General features: G+C 40.8%; 1 protein-coding gene across 1 annotated transcript in view; it reads left to right on the top strand.

Moving 5' to 3' along the window:
• igdcc3 (immunoglobulin superfamily, DCC subclass, member 3) overlaps nucleotides 1-17829 on the top strand; it is a 70931-nt gene that overhangs the window by 36112 nt on the left and 16990 nt on the right. Inside the window, exons 3-7 of the mRNA XM_028015998.1 lie at nucleotides 636-780; nucleotides 873-1003; nucleotides 1506-1643; nucleotides 4965-5123; nucleotides 13599-13764. Coding sequence (XP_027871799.1) covers nucleotides 636-780; nucleotides 873-1003; nucleotides 1506-1643; nucleotides 4965-5123; nucleotides 13599-13764 — 739 coding nt within the window. The remainder of the gene's footprint in view (nucleotides 1-635; nucleotides 781-872; nucleotides 1004-1505; nucleotides 1644-4964; nucleotides 5124-13598; nucleotides 13765-17829) is intronic.

Raw genomic sequence — 17829 nt, 5'->3', positions numbered from 1 at the left:
TGTTGAAGCAGGTGGGATAACTGAGAGATGAGTGGGCCTCTCTCTAATTGAGTTTACTGCTTGCTCCAACTCTTGATTATGCTTTTGTTCTGTGGGGAGTAGATATGTGAAGTGCAGCTGAATGAGGCTCTCAGTAAGGATATTGATACTGGTTTTGTTATTATGGTATCTGTATCTTTTTCTTTATTGGCAAGCAATTTGAAAGAAAGCTGGGGATAAAAAGTTGACCTACATAGTAAATATGGCAGGAAATCCATACGTCTGCGTCTTTGCTTTAAGTGCAGATCGCTGCCTGCAACAAAGTCAGTAAATTTAAAGGGAAATATTTTGTCATTGGTAAACGTTCAATATATTATTTCTTTTTTCTGTGTATTTTCTGAATACCTTTTACATTTTCTTTCATACTTGTTTTGTTAATTCAGATTTACATGACATTAGGCATCAATGACTTATGGTTTCAATTGCTTCCACATCTATACCTTCAGACTACAGAATACTGATATCAGGACTCAATGGGGCCCACGCCATCTGCTGCTGGACTCTATGCTCCTCTCTGTAATCACAGAGGCTTCTTGCTCTGAAGCTGTTTTATGATAGCATGGCCTAAAATCTTGTTCTCCCCTCATTCTCCACAGCTATGGCAGACTTCCATGTGCAGCCAGAGTCGGTGCATGCTGAAGAGTCTGGCGTGGCTCGATTCCAGTGCCAGATCCATGGTCTGCCAGAGCCGCTTATTAGCTGGGAAAAAGACAGACGCCCGGTGGATACTACAAATGAGAGGTTGGGCTGAGCATGGCCTGAGGTTGTCTTTCAAACAGTATTACTTTTTATCAATGTCCTTCACCTGACATTACACTCTTTCTCTCGTGTAGATATACACTGCTACCAACAGGTGTTCTGCAAATCACAGGAGTGCGTGAAGAGGACAGCGGAAAGTTCTGCTGTGTGGCACATAACAGTGCTGGAGTAAAACACAGTGCAGAGGCTCTCCTAACTGTTTCAGGTTGTTATTACTTGCAGACTTTTCTCTCACATGCTATGTTTTCTTCTCCTCACCATAAAAACTCTTAATTAAGCAATATATTCTACTTTCACCTTTCTTTGTGTACATTGTGTTAACGCATCACATAAAAATCTAGGGAAATACATTGACATTTTTAGCAATTAGGTGAGAAAATGTGAAATAAAAACTTTGATAAGGTGCTGTAATTCAATACATATAAATATATTTGAAAAGTTCATGTTTTTCAGTAATTAAATTCACAAAGTGAATTACTTTCGTTCATTACAGAGACATATGGTTTCAAAACTTTATTCTAAATTATTCTTAATTAAGGTGATTTTTCCACCTACAAAACAAAAACTGCACAAGACCAATGAAAACATTTTTGATTCAGAAAAATGGGCTAACTGAAAACTCTGCATTCAGAATTATTGTGATTCTATATTTAACTAATTAACAAAAAAGTAATTAAAGCATACCAACTTCTACTCTTTTCTTGCAGGCTCTCAGTCGTCTGTTTACAAAGAGCCCATGATTCTGGTCGGCCCGGAGAATCTTACCCTCACTGTTCACCAGACCGCCATCCTGGAGTGTGTTGCCACAGGATATCCTCGCCCCATTGTGTCTTGGAGCAGATTAGGTGAGAACAATGCCTCATCAAAGCACAGAATAGGCTGCAGAAGTGATACACTCTGCATGTTTTTATTTTGAGGAATTATCTGCTAAGATGAAGTACATTTTATTCAGCTGAACCGCAAGGGGCCACGTCCTGGTGGGTTTGTTTATCCCTGGTTGCCCCGCTTCGTGTAACACACATGTGTACACAGAATACATTTCAGACAGTAAATCTATTGTGTATACACAAGGCAATGGGACTCAACATTAAGCCTCAGGGCTAAACATTATGCTTGACTCTGTACTGATAAATATGTGCTTCATCTCCTCATGAAGTTGAACCTCTCTTCGAAGCGCAGGAGAGCCTCTGAGTAATTGCAGTGAGGTGCTGAGCCAGATACAATTAGTTTCTCCTCCCTACATGTTTTTTTCACCCTTCCTATCACTCAGAGTTTGTCTCAGCCAATTGTTCAGCCTCCTATCTGTTTTTTTTTTTACCTATTATCCCGTCTGATTTGCTATCCTAAATGTAAATTGCTGTCCCTCCCAAGAAGTCAGCCGTAATCAGATTGACAGTATTGCCTTACGCAATGCTGCCAGAATGAAATGCTAACACGATGGGATTTGTGTGTATTAGATTATAGCAGGGAGACTTGGATAGGCTGCAAAACGAATCTGATAGTTTCACATCAGTCACTCCTTAATGCTAGAGTTAGTTTGTTGCTATTCATTGAACAGCACCACCTGCTAGCTTGTGCTCTTTCTTTCTTGACACTAAATTAATTAGTGGTTGGCAGAGGAAAGGTAATTAAGTGGAGTAAAGGGAAGGGAAAAGGGAATACATGCAGTGCAAATAAAACAAAAATGCTTCTCTTGAGACAAAGGTCCAATGAATCATTAGTTCTTTCTGTACTTAGGTGATAAAAATCAATAAAGCAGACTTCCTCAAATCCAGACTACAGTCAGGAAGTTAACAGTGTAGAAATTATGTACGGATGGGCAGAATTGGACACATAAAATTAGGGAAAACTGTAACTGTAACCACAAAGCAGTATCAGCAAAACTATTCAACCAGAGGATTTTGACACAAAGAGGAAGCACTCCAACATTTGCTTGCTGTTTCTGTAAACTCCTCTGTCAGCACAGATGCTCAGCAGGCATGATTTGAGTTTACTGAAGTCGTTTTGTACCCCTATGTGGCGAGTCCAATTGACTAAGATTGACTCGCCAAATAGAAATCTGTGTGCTTTAGAATACTATAGCAGCTTTATAATACAAATTTAACCCTTTGTTGGAGCAGAGAAGACTGCCCAGAAACTCAGGGAACAAAATATAAATTGTCAAAGTGTCCTGAGTATATTTTCTGAGGAAGTTTGTTAGAAGACAATCACAAAACTATTGTGGGTCATGAAATACTGAAATACTCTTTCAATTTATATACTAAACTTACCAGTTTCCTTAGTTTTTTCATGATTTTTAAGAGGTGGACAGAAACATTAAGTTACAATTTAGTGATTTTTAGTGACTTCTTTGAGTGAAATATTGATTTATTTTTCAAGATAAACCAAAATATCATGTTGCTGTTTTTGAAATGAATTTTGTTCATTTCATTGTATTTATTTGAGTTGGTGAAGAAGCACATTGTTTATTAAAAGCATCTTTGAAAAACTCAAATCTAAATGAACTGCAGCCAAGGATGATTTTCAGTGTTTGTCAACTTGCCTGATGGTACTTATTCACAATAGGGTTAAAGAATATGGTTATTGTTTGCAAAGTAAAAACATTTGGACTTGCCTACAAGTAATTTGAACATACAGTTTGAGAACTACAATGGAGCAATCCCATTTTAGCATGTCATATTGTTAATTTTTTTCACCTACATTGTCCATGTGTCCAGCATGGCACCAATCAGCAGGCCTTACCGCTTGGCCTTTTAATACATCAGATCATACAGGCTGCAGAAGGAAGTCGTAGATGGGATTAGAATGCTCCCTTGGCCTCACAGCTAATATCAGAGGTAGATTGAAGTCATTGCTGGGCCTGGCACTGCAGATAGGGAGCAAGGGGAAAGTGTGAGCTTATCACGTAATTGGAATGAGAGCAGAAAGAGAAGGTAGCTATGGCTTGTGTAAGGAAATAGAAGATTACAAGTGTGCTCCTATAGTTTCTTGTCCCAAAGTGGCATCTGAAATATTTTCATAGGTAAAAAAGGAAGCATTTTCTGTAGAAAATCTAAAGCAACCTTAGGCAATATGAAAACAAAAATGCACAAGCTCCACTTAAAAGATGGCATCAAAAAATAAGCTTAGAAATATACATAGATCTTTATTTGTCAAACAGATTTTAAGTTATCATAATTAGGGAAGGTGAAAGGACAAAGGCACAGAGATCTTCTTAAAGTGAGTAAGAGGTTTAACATTATTTTTTCCGACTTACAAAGAACTCAAGGAGCAGCACAGGGGAACCAGAACCTAGGACTTAAGGATTTACATGAGGAGAATCCAGTACAAACACTGAGAGGTGTTTATACACCCACAAAGGTGTAGCTATCAGGAGACAAGGGACAGCTGGAGGTATAGGAAGTTGAACACCAATCAATACTCAAATGCACAAATTCAAAACAAAACAAAATACAAAGAGGTGAGCTGAAAAGACTAGATCAGGGGTGCCCAAAGTCGGTCTTCGAGGGCTGGCATCCTGCATGTTTTAGTTCTCTCCCTGGTGGTAGTAACAACCTTTTCAGCATGTCAGTTTTCTTCTCAGGTGCGTTAAATCAGGGAGAGAACTAAAACATGCAGAATGCTGGCCCCCGAGGACCAACTTTGGGCACCCATGGACTAGATCTAAATAAACTAAATAACAAGGAAATAATCATATTACAAAACCCAGATAAAACCAAAACCCAAATACTCCAGAATTGTGATACCAGTAGAACTTTGTCCTACAGTGTTTCAAAAATAACCATGAAAAAATTAACAAGTGGAAACCGCTGCTCTCAAAGATCAAATAAAAACTCTGACCTTCCTCCTTGCGTCTGTTGCATCAGCGCCGTCTCCACATTACAATGCTGTGCCTCACTCGCTGTGAAAGCTGCATCCTTGAGGGACAGAAATAGCACTTTCACTGTCAGCTGGTGGTTGTATTCTTGCATTTTGTTTTGTTCTTGCTCATGCTTTTAAATCTTCTCTAATCCTCACACACACACACCCACGCACGCCACCCCCCCCCCACACACGCAACTGATAATCCCTGACACTACATGAAGGTATAGCTGGGTAACACGTGACCCGCATAGTGCCTTCCCGTCTTTGTGAACTACTCTCCTTTATCTACCATATCTGATCAGATGGCCGTCCCATCGGAGTGGAGGGAATTCAGGTGCTTGGAACAGGAAACCTGATGATCTCAGATGTTGGTGTGCAGCACTCTGGCATTTATGTTTGTGCTGCTAACAAACCAGGGACGCGCGTTCGCAGGACAGCTCAAGGACGACTGGTAGTCCAAGGTGAGTTCTCGATAAAAAGCGTTTTCCGTTTTAGTTATTCCTTTTTTTACATGTGGCCAGGTATAGCTGAGGTCACAGAATACCATACAGCTCAGAATCAAGTTGCATGATTACCATAGCATTAGCAGAGTCTTTTATGCCTTAAGCTGAGGCAGTGTCTCAGCCATGATAAATGGGAAACCTGTGTGACAAGGGTGCTTCATGTAGGAGTTCTTTAATTTAAATTCTGAGCTAGTGGGTGGTTTCAATCTCTCATACTTATGGTTTTTTGCATAACTCTACCCCAAAGGAAAAAATGCAGGCATATCTTAAATTAATGTTCTCCCAAAGTACAGCAGCAGTTGCTGTTTGGTTTTAGGTGTTCCCAAGTCATCTAGGATGAATTTCTGAATTTCAGAAGCTAAAAAATAAAAAATACTGAGCAGTTTCAATGGAGCTAAATTACTCAAAAGGTCAGGATGCACAGTCTTTAGTAATGGCAGAGCAAAAATGATAAACTACCTGGGTAATTGTTTAGCATCATCCATCAATCCATTAACATTAACTAACAAGGGCTTAGTAGGTAATCACATCTCCAGTATGACATGAACAAGTCCATCCATCCATCCATCCATCCATCTTCTTCCGCTTATCCGAGGTCGGGTCGCGGGGGTAGCAGCTTCAGAAGGGAGGCCCAGACTTCCCTCTCCCCAGCCACTTCTTCTAGCTCCTCCGGGGGAATCCCGAGGCGTTCCCAGGCCAGCCGAGAGACATAGTCCCTCCAGCGTGTCCTGGGTCTTCCCCGGGGCCTCCTCCCGGTGGGACGTGCCCGGAACACCTCACCAGGGAGGCGTCCAGGATAAGCCACCTCAACTGGCTCCTCTCGATGTGAAGGAGCAGCGGCTCTACTCTGAGTCCCTCCCGGATGACTGAGCTTCTCACCCTATCTCTAAGGGAGAGCCCAGCCACCCTACGGAGAAAACCCATTTCGGCCGCTTGTATCCGCGATCTCGTTCTTTCGGTCATGACCCAAAGCTCATGACCATAGATGAGGGTAGGAACGTAGATCGACCGGTAAATCGAGAGCTTCGCTTTTTGGCTCAGCTCTCTCTTCACCACGACGGACCGGTACAGCGCCCGCTTGACAGCAGACGCTGCGCCAATCCGCCTGTCGATCTCCCGCTCCCTTCTTCCCCCATTCGTGAACAAGATCCCGAGATACTTAAACTCCTCCACTTGGGGCAGGACACCCCCCCTGACCCGGAGAAGGCACTCTACCCTTTTCCGGCTCAAGACCATGGCCTCGGATTTGGAGGCACTGATCCCCATCCCGGCCGCTTCACACTCGGCTGCGAACCGATCCAGCGAGAGCTGCAGATCACGATCTGATGAAGCCAAAAGGACCACATCGTCTGCAAAAAGTAGAGATGAGATCCTAAGGCCACCAAATCGGATCCTCTCAACACCTTGGCTGCGCCTAGAAATTCTGTCCATGAAAGTGATGAACAGAATCGGTGACAAAGGGCAGCCCTGGCGGAGTCCAACTCTCACCGGAAACGAGTCCGACTTACTGCCGGCAATGCGGACCAGACTCTGACACTGGTCATACAGGGACCTGACAGCCCGTATCAAAGGGCCCGGTACCCCATACTCCCGGAGAACCCCCCACAGGGCTCCCCGAGGGACACGGTCGAACGCCTTCTCCAAGTCCACAAAACACATGTAGACTGGTTGGGCGAACTCCCATGCACCCTCCAGGACCCTGCTGAGGGTGTAGAGCTGGTCCAGTGTTCCACGACCAGGACGAAAACCACACTGCTCTTCCTGAATCCGAGGTTCGACTATCCGACGGACCCTCCTCTCCAGGACCCCTGAATAGACCTTGCCAGGGAGGCTTAAGAGTGTGACCCCTCTATAATTGGAGCACACCCTTCGGTCCCCCTTTTTGAACAGGGGGACCACCACCCCAGTCTGCCAGTCCAGGGGAACTGCCCCCGATGTCCATGCGATATTGCAGAGTCGCGTCAACCAACACAACCCTACAACATCCAGAGCCTTAAGGAACTCCGGGCGGATCTCATCCACCCCCGGGGCCTTGCCACCGAGGAGCTTTTTAACCACCTCGGCGACCTCGCCCCCAGAGATTGGAGAGCCCAACCCAGAGTCCCCAGACTCTGCTTCCTCAGTGGAAGGCATGTTGGTGGGATTGAGGAGGTCTTCGAAGTACTCTGCCCACCGGCCCACAACGTCCCGAGTAGAGGTCAGCAGCACACCATCCCCACTATAAACGGTGTTGGTGCTGCACCGCTTCCCCCCCCTGAGACGCCGGATGGCGGACCAGAATCGCCTCGAAGCCGTGCGGAAGTCTTTCTCCATGGCCTCTCCAAACTCCTCCCACGCCCGAGTTTTTGCCTCGCAAACCGCCCGAGCCGCATGCCGCTTCGCCCGCCGGTACCCATCAGCTGCTTCCGGAGTCCCACAGGCCAAAAAGGCTCGATAGGACTCCTTCTTCAGCCTGACGGCATCCCTCACCGAAGGTGTCCACCAACGGGTTCGAGGGTTGCCGCCGCGACAGGCACCGACAACCTTGCGGCCACAGCTCCGATCGGCCGCCTCGACAATGGAGGCACGGAACACGGTCCACTCAGACTCCATGTCCCCCACCTCCCCCGGGACGTGTTCGAAGTTTTGCCGGAGATGGGAGTTAAAGCTCCGTCTCACAGGGGATTCCGCCAGACGTTCCCAGCAGACCCTCACAACACGTTTGGGCCTGCCAGGTCTGACCGGCTTTCGCCCCCACCACCGGAGCCAACTCACCACCAGGTAGTGGTCAGTGGACAGCTCCGCACCTCTCTTCACCCGAGTGTCCAAGACATACGGCCGCAGATCCGATGAAACGATGACAAAGTCGATCATCGAACTGCGGCCTAGGGTGTCCTGGTGCCAAGTGCACATATGGACACCCTTATGCTTGAACATGGTGTTCGTTATGGACAATCCATGGCGAGCACAGAAGTCCAGCAACAGAACACCGCTCGAGTTCAGGTCGGGCGGGCCGTTCCTCCCAACCACGCCCCTCCAGGTCTCACTGTCGTTGCCCACGTGAGCGTTGAAGTCCCCCAGCAGAACAAGGGAGTCCCCAGGAGGAGCACTCTCCAGTACCCCCTCTAAGGACTCCAAAAAGGGTGGGTAATCTGAACTGTCGTTCGGCCCGTAAGCACAAACGACAGTCAGAACCCGTCCCCCCACCCGTAGGCGGAGGGATGCTACCCTCTCATTCACCGGGGTAAACCCCAACGTACAGGCGCCGAGATGGGGAGCAACAAGTATGCCCACTCCTGCCCGACGTCTCTCTCCCTGGGCAACTCCAGAGTGGAAGTATGTCCAGCCCCTCTCAAGGAGACTGGTTCCAGAACCAGAGCCATGCGTCGAGGTGAGACCGACTATTTCTAGCCGGAACGAGAGGTTCCGGCATGAACAAGTCACTTCTCTAAATTATACTGCGAAGCTGTGTATAATCACTCAAACAATAAATGGAGATAAAAGCAACTTTTAACAGTGTTAGCCATTAAATGAGAGCATTCTATCAAAAGCAGAGTAATAAATTTATGGAGGTAAGTCTGATTACATCTTTTATGACAAATGGCTTTTTTAAAATAATGAGAGCAAGGACTGCTTTTCATTTGTAGGCGCTGAAAGCGCAGTGACACTGACTGATTACAAATGAGACTCGAAGGTTTTGAGTGGATGGGAAATCAGAGGGAAAAATGTGGATTCTATGAACATAAAAATTAGAAGTATGAAGAATGACATTTTTTTAAAACACATTTTATTTTTTAAAAGCATTAATTAATTAAAGATTTTTGTTATTGCCATAGCCTAGAAAAAAAAAACAAAAATTATTCTCCTTCTGCAACCTATTATTATTTTTCCCTTACATTGTTTTTCAATAGATATTTTCTCACAATATCCAAAAGAATGGTTATCTATTTTTCTAAATATGAGCCACATATGCAGTCTAATTACTCATAAAATGAAATATTTTATCTATTTAAAGTGCCATGTAGCTGGATTTCCCATCAAAAATGTGCTTTTTTTTTCTCTGTGGCTCTTGAAACAAGCCAGACAATATCTGCCTTTAGCAGTCCTCCAAACAAACACTTTATGCCTACAATAAATATTTCTATTAATGGCTTTGTGAATGATTACAGAAAGAAAGCATCTCTGTATTATAATTTTCTGTGTAGATTGGTGATGAAGTTTATAATAGGAAGCCTATTTTCCTCATTCTTAATTTCATACTGTCGTTTTTCTTTATGTTATTGCATTTTATTTTCTCGTTTTATTTCTTTTCAACACCCAGGGCTGCCGTTTCATTGGATTGCATCTAACACGGTGACAGCAAAGACCTTTTTAGTTTAATCCCTTTTGACTCTGCAGCAAGGCCATCTTTAAGTGACATTGTAACTAAACGCTGTAAACAACACAGCTATAGTGGAACTGTATAGATATATCTGAGCTTGCTTTTAATTTGTCACACATGAAACTTGAAACATTTTAAAATCCTTAATCCTGATTTATATCGAGCCTTCAGCCCTCTGGAGCTGACCTGTTTATGTACCTAAGGATTTTGTTTAGTAGCATCCTTGTGTGTGTTAGTTGTTCACGTCACTGAAGACTGTGCCTTGAAGGTGTAAGAGGTGAAAGATTGATGTTTTTAACTAATAGGATGGTGGCCCCGTGTATTAATTGTCACTAAGAAGGAAATAGCCAGCCTCTACCTTGCTCACAAATTGATCAAATAGACCACACTTTGCTTCAGCCCATCGTGGTATTGATCCTAATCAATATTTCATTTCATCAGCCTGTCAACTCTAAGGCACTCTCTGGCCTAGCTGGGGACAGCATCTGAAAGCCATAGATGTTAATTATCTGTCAGTTTCTTTGGTTTTTGTCATTGATTTGTGAAAACAAAGCGGTTGTGTTAACTTCAGAAAAATGTGTGTCTTTGCCGTGGTTTAATATGAGACAACAATGCTTACTGGATGTCCTTAAGGAATTAGTCAATTAGTTTGGGGAAATAAGCCACTTAACACAACCGTGGAACTGAGTTTCAATAATTCAATAATCCATTCATAACACAAGTTCACCAGTAAAAAAAATCTAACTAGTGTAAGGCAGACAAGGGTACTTGCAAAATCATCATATATCAAGAAATAGACGTCTTTAGAAATTATATCAGGATAATTTTCTGGTGCAAAAACAGAGTCAAAAGAGTCAAACTTTTGGGACCAGCAGTGAAAAGCAGGAGCAAGATAAATGACTTGTGCAGATGATTTGACCCGCACCTTTAGAGGTGCAAATCAATATCATCCTGTGCTCCTGGTGATCTCTGCCTTTGAGTTTGTCAGCTTTAAAAATAAAAATAAAAACTGCAAGAGAGGAAAAAAAACAGACACTATAAGGCTTGGATACAAAGAGATAAATGAAAGAAACATCTTACGCTCTCAGCTTTCTCCTTTATTTCACTGCCCAGAGGGACATTTGCTTTTTCATTGGAGGAGTGGAAAAGCATCAGATAATGTTTGGTGTGAGAGGGTAGGAACAAGAATAAAGGCTGAACAGCAGGGAGGAAAACCAAAGAGGAACTTGAAACAATCTGGACAAACAAAACAAGATACTGGGAAAACAATATTAAATATATTAATATATATATTAAATTCTTTTGTTCCTGTTCTATACTTTTGTTGTTGTCAATATGTCATTTGATGCCAAATGTTGATGCAACTATTCCCTTGGCTTACTGCTCCTTTATTGCAAAAGTTTATTGAAAGAGATGCTTCTTCATAACACTGAACTGGCTGCCTGAGTTGTTTATGTACTCACCAACATAAATAGTTAAATAGTTTAATCAACATCAGAGATTTTTCTTTAGAAACAAAATGTCAAAATAAGTCAGTTATGTGACTGTATGTGCTATAGTTTTGAGTTTGAACATAATCTGCATTTCCAAAAGCATCTCATTAGCATCCCAATAAATAGGCCTACTTGTAATGTAATTTTTCAGTTAAAATTTGATAGAAAAGAACAAGCATGTTGAATGGTTTCCTGCCAGCACAACACTATAAAGTGAAATTCATTAAAATAATATATATTTTTAAGTAAATAGTAAGTTAAATATTACAAGGCTAATTGAAAGCTGTAGATAAAAATGAACAGATATTAAACCTTATCAACATGAAGTTATCAGGTTGAATCTTTAGTTTGTTTTTACGACTTTTTATGACACCAGTATTGTTTGTTTTTCCTGTCTGTTCTTTTGTGACAATGTAGGAGAGCGAAAATGGGCCAGAGTGAAAAGGACAGTCTCTGTCTCTGGGGATTTACTTTACTCACTAACTTAAGAGAAAATAAAATGTTTTTTTTATTATTTTGGCAAGTTTGTTTACTCATCACAGAACTTTGAGCACAACTAAAGCAGAAAGCATTGTTGTACTAAGGTACAATGCAATCGTGATAGTAAAAACAAGATGCACAATAGTCATGAAAATGCCAAAAGCAGAAAAAATCCAAAACAATGCTCTCCATAAAACATGTTTCTTTACATAATGATATGCATAACTATCCATCTGCACTTATATTTCCCTTTAAACCCAGAGCTTCTGGGCTGTGTGAAGACTCACTCTGGGAGTTTATTTGAATATTTATTCGTGTACATTGATATACTAGCTAGTACCAGCGCAAACATTTTTTTTCTGTGCCAGCTTTTCTCCCAGACTAATTTAGCTGTTTTCCTGTCCACGGTTTACAGCTGTTGTAACTTCTGCAAAATATGTCATGTTGTAAACTTGCCTTGTCATGGGCATTTTTATTATTTTCCAACCCCAGTGAGACTTAACACTAGCCCCAAGCTACTCATATTATCTAATAAGAGCAAAGACACACAGGCAAAACCTTGTTAGATCAGTCAGAGAAATTATTAGCCAGCAGTGTCCATAAGTCTGCATAAAACCACTAAAATATGAAATATCACTTTAATATTGTTATTTTATTATCCTGTCAACAGTGGGGTATAAACCTTAAAGATATCCATTTGAAAAAGATGAGTATTTGTTTTCGTCCCCTGGCCGGGTTTTTATCACAAAGAAACCCAGTTATTAGCTTAAAGGCAGCTATAGGTTTAAACTATTCCAGCTACAATTGAAAATAGTAGTATACATACAACTTTATTAGGTAGACCTTTACTTGTATAGTGTTGCACTGAGTCAATGTAGATATGAGGACTGCATTTCCAAAATACAAATTAAGATCTGGTGAAAGTGGAGACAATTGCAATCATGTCGCTCATTTTTCAAATCTATTGTCATCCAATTTTAACAAGCCTGTGCAATTTGCATCCTCAGTTTTCTGTTATTTGCTGACAGCAGTAGCAGTCTGTGTGGTCTTCTACTGTCTCGAACCATCTGCTTCAAGGCTCAACGTTTAGAGATGACATTCCACATACTGGTTGTAACAAATGGTTATTTGAGCTGCTGTTGCCTCTGCCTTACCCCAAACCAGTCAGCCCATTCTCCTCTGACTCCTTTAGCCCATATGGCTCCAACGTAGACTTCATATCCAAAGTCACCTACATTTCTTCCTGTGCCATATATCTTATCAAGCTGTCACAAAAGATCCAAATTTAAGGTATTGTATAAACCGCTAGACAAATAAATAAAATCTTGAGTTAGTTATACATATTAACACAAATGTAATAGAACGTAGGAGGTTGCATTATGAGCAACATCATGTTGCTTATAATGATATAACTCATAAAGATATAACTTTTTAAGAAAATACTAATAAAAACAAGAAGCTGTTGGATCTCTGATCAAACTAAGCTGTTGATTCACAAATGTATAATTAGCATAATGTTCTCTGTGTTCATTCATGCATAAATAATTAGGTTTAAGAAATCATTGATATGATTGGACAGCCTGGGGGCTTCATTTCTGCAGGACACAACAGAAATACATTAACATTAAAATGAATTAAATGAAAAAATATTTAAATTTAGAATGTAAATAACTGAAAAAAAAAGATTATTAGTAGCAGAAAAGCTATGTGAAGAATTTAAAACGGGTATTTAAAACAAATTAGAAATGTTGTGAAGCAGGTTTTACATTGTTTTACTTTCCTTCTTTTAGCATTCTGTTTACCTCCCTCCAGTCCTTTTTATTTACCTATTAGAGCATCGATCCTTTGTCTTTCATAATCAAGGTAATTGACCCTTGCCTGAATTATAGATTTAAGCCAGTATTTACACCTCAGCTCAATACCCTAGGCACTTATATTTTTTCTCACACCTACTCTCTCTTCCATTATTATCTTGACACCTCAAGACCGAGTCTTTAAAATCGTAATATTTTAAGTATCTGGCAGGTTAGCCCTACACATCCCACCGATGTGTAGGGTTGAAGGAGCGATGTCTGATTACATTCTCTGTTTCTCTTTCAGCTCCAGCAGAGTTTGTTCAGCCTCCGCAGTCCATTGCTCGACCAGTTGGCACCACGGCGATCTTCACCTGCCAAGTGCAGGGTGAGCCTGAGCCTCAGCTCACCTGGCTGAAGAACGGGCAGATTCTGGAGCCAGGGGGGCATGTTAAACTCAGGAACAACAACAGGTAGAAGAATATTACTCTCTGCATTTATGGGTCTCTGTTTATAAAATACTGTGTACATAAAATGTTGGAATTGTTTGAAAGAATTAATTATATCTTTCCAATTAACATAGTCAGCAATTGTTGACTAAATCTTTTTCTGCAAACAACCCAATAATTCGCCATTTAACATGGGAGCAAAACATTTTGTGTAAAAAGTAAAAATTGAGTTCTTTACTCAGAAAAACAGCCTAATAATGTGATTAAAACCAAATATTTCTTATAAAATCCCATGAACATCCTAATGCCAACCGCCACTTTCAACTTGATAAACCTCAAGGTTTATGCCTAAGTGAGACGTGTTTATTAATTACAGTGTGTGTTCAAGGCTCCATCTGGATGCTACTATGGTTACAAAGTACCAACAACACAGGATTGGAAAAAACTAAACAGGCTGTGCAATTCATTGATTTCTTCTTTTGTGATACCCACTTTATGCTCCAGGGTCACAGGAGGGTTGGAGCCTCTCCCATTTCTCACTTATTGAGAAGGGATGTACAAGCTTAAAGATAATTAGGTGGATAATATTTGATGGTTAAAAAAATAAAAAATAACAATCAGTTCTGTCTACTGGCAGACTCCAATCCATACTGGAAGATATACCAGCATATGACTTTTGTAGTTAAATTTAAGCCACTTTTTAGATGTTTATGAGAAAATCCTGCATTTTAGGATGATTTACAATTCTAATTGACCTTAGTGGACAGTTTGCCTGTGTGGGTGTTTGATCAATTTGTCTCTGTTTTGGTCCTGTTGCACCCCATCTGCTTACTGCAATGACAAGCTCCGTCCCCTCCCCATCCAACCCACAGTGAACTTAGGAAATCTGGAATTTGATAAATGCCTGCGAGATATTTTTAAATATGTTGTATTTAATCATTTCTGATTTAGTGGACAAATGCTCCCTGTCCTACTCCTTTTACGCATGTGGTTTGTATCTTTTTATGTGTGCATTGTTTCCATCCTTCCCCTAATCCTCTTGTGAGATGATGGGAAACTAAACTTTTACATGAATATGCGTCAAAAACCCATTTTAAAACGAACTTTTGACGCAAGTTGTTTTTATGGATTAAGGCACATTTAAAGTTCAATTTTCCCAGTTGACCCTGGCCACAGTTATCCAAGTACATCATTATTTTTCCTGAAAAAAGAATGAAGTAAATGTATTGAATAAAATATGCCGGAGAAAAAAAAAATCAATGCTTACACTCCGCTGCAGTGAGTGAAAGGAGCAGACATACCCATTGCTCACATTCACTTCTCCACTCCTACTTGCATCTACTAGCCTGTATTAGCGAGACAGATGGAATAAGAGAATGCTAAAGGCAGAAAGAGAACAGGAAAGAAATGGATGAGAAGCCTGACTGAAAAGTTGAATTAAAAAGTGTGGAAATGAATGAGCTCTTGAGGGAGAAACGATGAGTCTGCAGGAAGAATAAATGGGCAAAGAGGAAGGGAGACCTGAAAGATGGAATGAGTAGTCAGAGCATCACTTCGTTTCCTCGTCCCTCCGTCACAGATGACCTGCTGTAATATGAATCCCATGCATCATAAACTGAACTCTGTGATTGGGTACAGAGGCAGACCTCAGCTTGAGCTCCACCATTAGCTAATGAGCCCATAAACTCAGCTGGTTGGCCAAGAAATGCAATCAGGCATGTGGAGAACAGAGCAGCTTCAAGAGCATCTTAAGACGGTGTCACTGAACTGCACAGTGGGTGGAAAGAACATGAAACAATGTCATTCTTTTTCACAGCTGGATGCAATAATGCAGATGTGAAGGTGTTTAAAGCTGTTCAGAGGATTGTACTTCTATCCTGGGAGATAAATTGTTGTCTGCAGAAATACTCTGAATGAACTAAACTGAAATTAACACCAAGCTTAATGTTTATTTGAACCCTTGTCGGTGGAAATCAGTATTTGTTTATTTTTTGCTATTTTCTTCAAACGTAGATCTTTATATCAAGATTGCTAAAACTTTAGGCAACCGTGAATGTTGAGATGATGATGTCTTGACATTGTAAGCTTCTGACTAGTTAATTCACAACATTTAATATAATTGGATGTGCACCTGATTTATCTTAAGGTAATTAAGATAAAAACACTGATTCTCTTATTTTTCTTAGAGCATAAATGCTTACTTCTATTTTTAATGGGGGAAATATTACATTTGATCAATTTTCAAAATAATATGAAGCAACCTTTATCAGTTTGTTTTGAATGGCAAAATAAATGTATAAAGATTAAAATATGTCTGTTAATAAAGATTAAAATGGTGGGATATCATTTTTGAACATTAATGTGGTATTTAAGACCTAAAGACAGTCTGGCTTTGGAATCATATGCAGAATTAGAGCTGCATGTTTAGTTCAGTCGGTTTTGTCTTGACTTGGACTTGTCTCAACGTCTTTAAAATTGACTCAGACGTTCGTCATAGTTGTGAATGGTATTTATTGTGCTTTGATTCTCCACTTCTTTGTGTAAGTTTTGTAAGGGCATATTGAAGAACAGCTTCAAATGCAAAAAGTTCCATTAAAGACCAAAGCTTTTAACAATGGGTGAATGATGTTGCATTTCTGCAATAGCTCACACCAACAGTTAAAATGCTGAGCATATCGTTCTTACAGTTTTTGCTTGTTTAATAGTTAAATTATTGTCAGTGAAAACCAATCTTTTCATTAGTAACATTTGATTATGTTTTCAATCAGTTTTGGCCACACAAGAAAAATTTGTATAAAGGGAATAACACTAAAATGTTTGTTACTCTGCCTAGCAATGGGACCTTCTGTAAATTAAAATTTTAACCAACATTGTTGGAAAGCTTGTAGAGTTTCATGTGAAGTCAAATGTTTTAGAAATCAAAAAATATCAAATTAGATCAGGCACAAGTTACCTGCCAGTGGTACCCAAATCAAAAGTAATGACATGTAAATAAATTCAAGAGCTGCAGGCGGCACAGTTATCCGGCTCCACGTGTATATTTATGTGTTTATGTACTCATATTGTGCCTGATGGTGGAGGATTAGAGGATATACAGTACAAAAGCCCCAGTAGAAATATTTTGATTAAGGTGTGTGGCTCATATTACCATAAGTTTGTGTGCATACACATAGAAAGACTTCTCCTCTTTGCCATTTCCCATGACTCTGACCTTCAAGTGCAAATCAGAAGCAGAATCGATTGTACATTTAATTCACTCGCGCGTTTGCATGCACATTAATCAAAAAGCAAGCAAGTCCGTATATTTGCACAAATAGGCCTGTGTTGCATAGCCTCATTCATTTTACACACGTGCATAATCAAACATAAAAATTCATTATCATGCTGCCCTTTACTCCTCACCTAAATGCATAATTCACACACCGAGAAACAGAGGGAGTGAAGCTGGCTGAATGACAGGACAGAAGAGTCCTGGCGCTCATGGTGAATCGTCACACCTCAAAAGATTCTGTCACATGCAGCAGCACACACTCCTAAGCACAAACAGACATGCTGGTTTGTAAGGCCTTTCATTATCAGCCCTGACTGTGAAACATGTTTTCTCAAAGCCTCTGTTAAAGCTGTTGCTAATTATGCATATGAGGGTTTACCTCATTCTCATGTCTCCAAAGTAGCAACACATGATCAGCCAATACATAAATACTATGATCTCTCATCAGACTGCATAATAATATGAAAGCTCAGTCGGCATTGTCTTAAAGTGATACTGTTGCCGATGAGAGGAAATAATTATTGTGTAACTTGTTCCAAGTGAGCGTGTGAGCGGCATGTTCTTTAATTTAATTAATGGCCGACTTCTGAGAGAACTGCTTTCCACACTGATGTGGAAATTTGTAATTGAAATGGTCTCAAAGTTTGTTTCCCTTCTTTTCTACTTTTGCCTGTTTTTTGGGGGTTGTGTTTTTTCTCTCTTCACCCCATGTACTGCCCCCTTATATCAGGAGACGAGGCCTGGGCATTGGCCTTGACCTCTGACCTGCCTATAATCAGTCATATCCTTTGGTCCTTCCCTCCTCTCAAGGCACAGAC

The sequence above is a fragment of the Xiphophorus couchianus genome, chromosome 4, assembly GCF_001444195.1.
Source record: "Xiphophorus couchianus chromosome 4, X_couchianus-1.0, whole genome shotgun sequence".
Lineage (NCBI taxonomy): Eukaryota > Metazoa > Chordata > Actinopteri > Cyprinodontiformes > Poeciliidae > Xiphophorus > Xiphophorus couchianus.
This window is presented reverse-complemented; position numbering and strand designations above follow the sequence as displayed.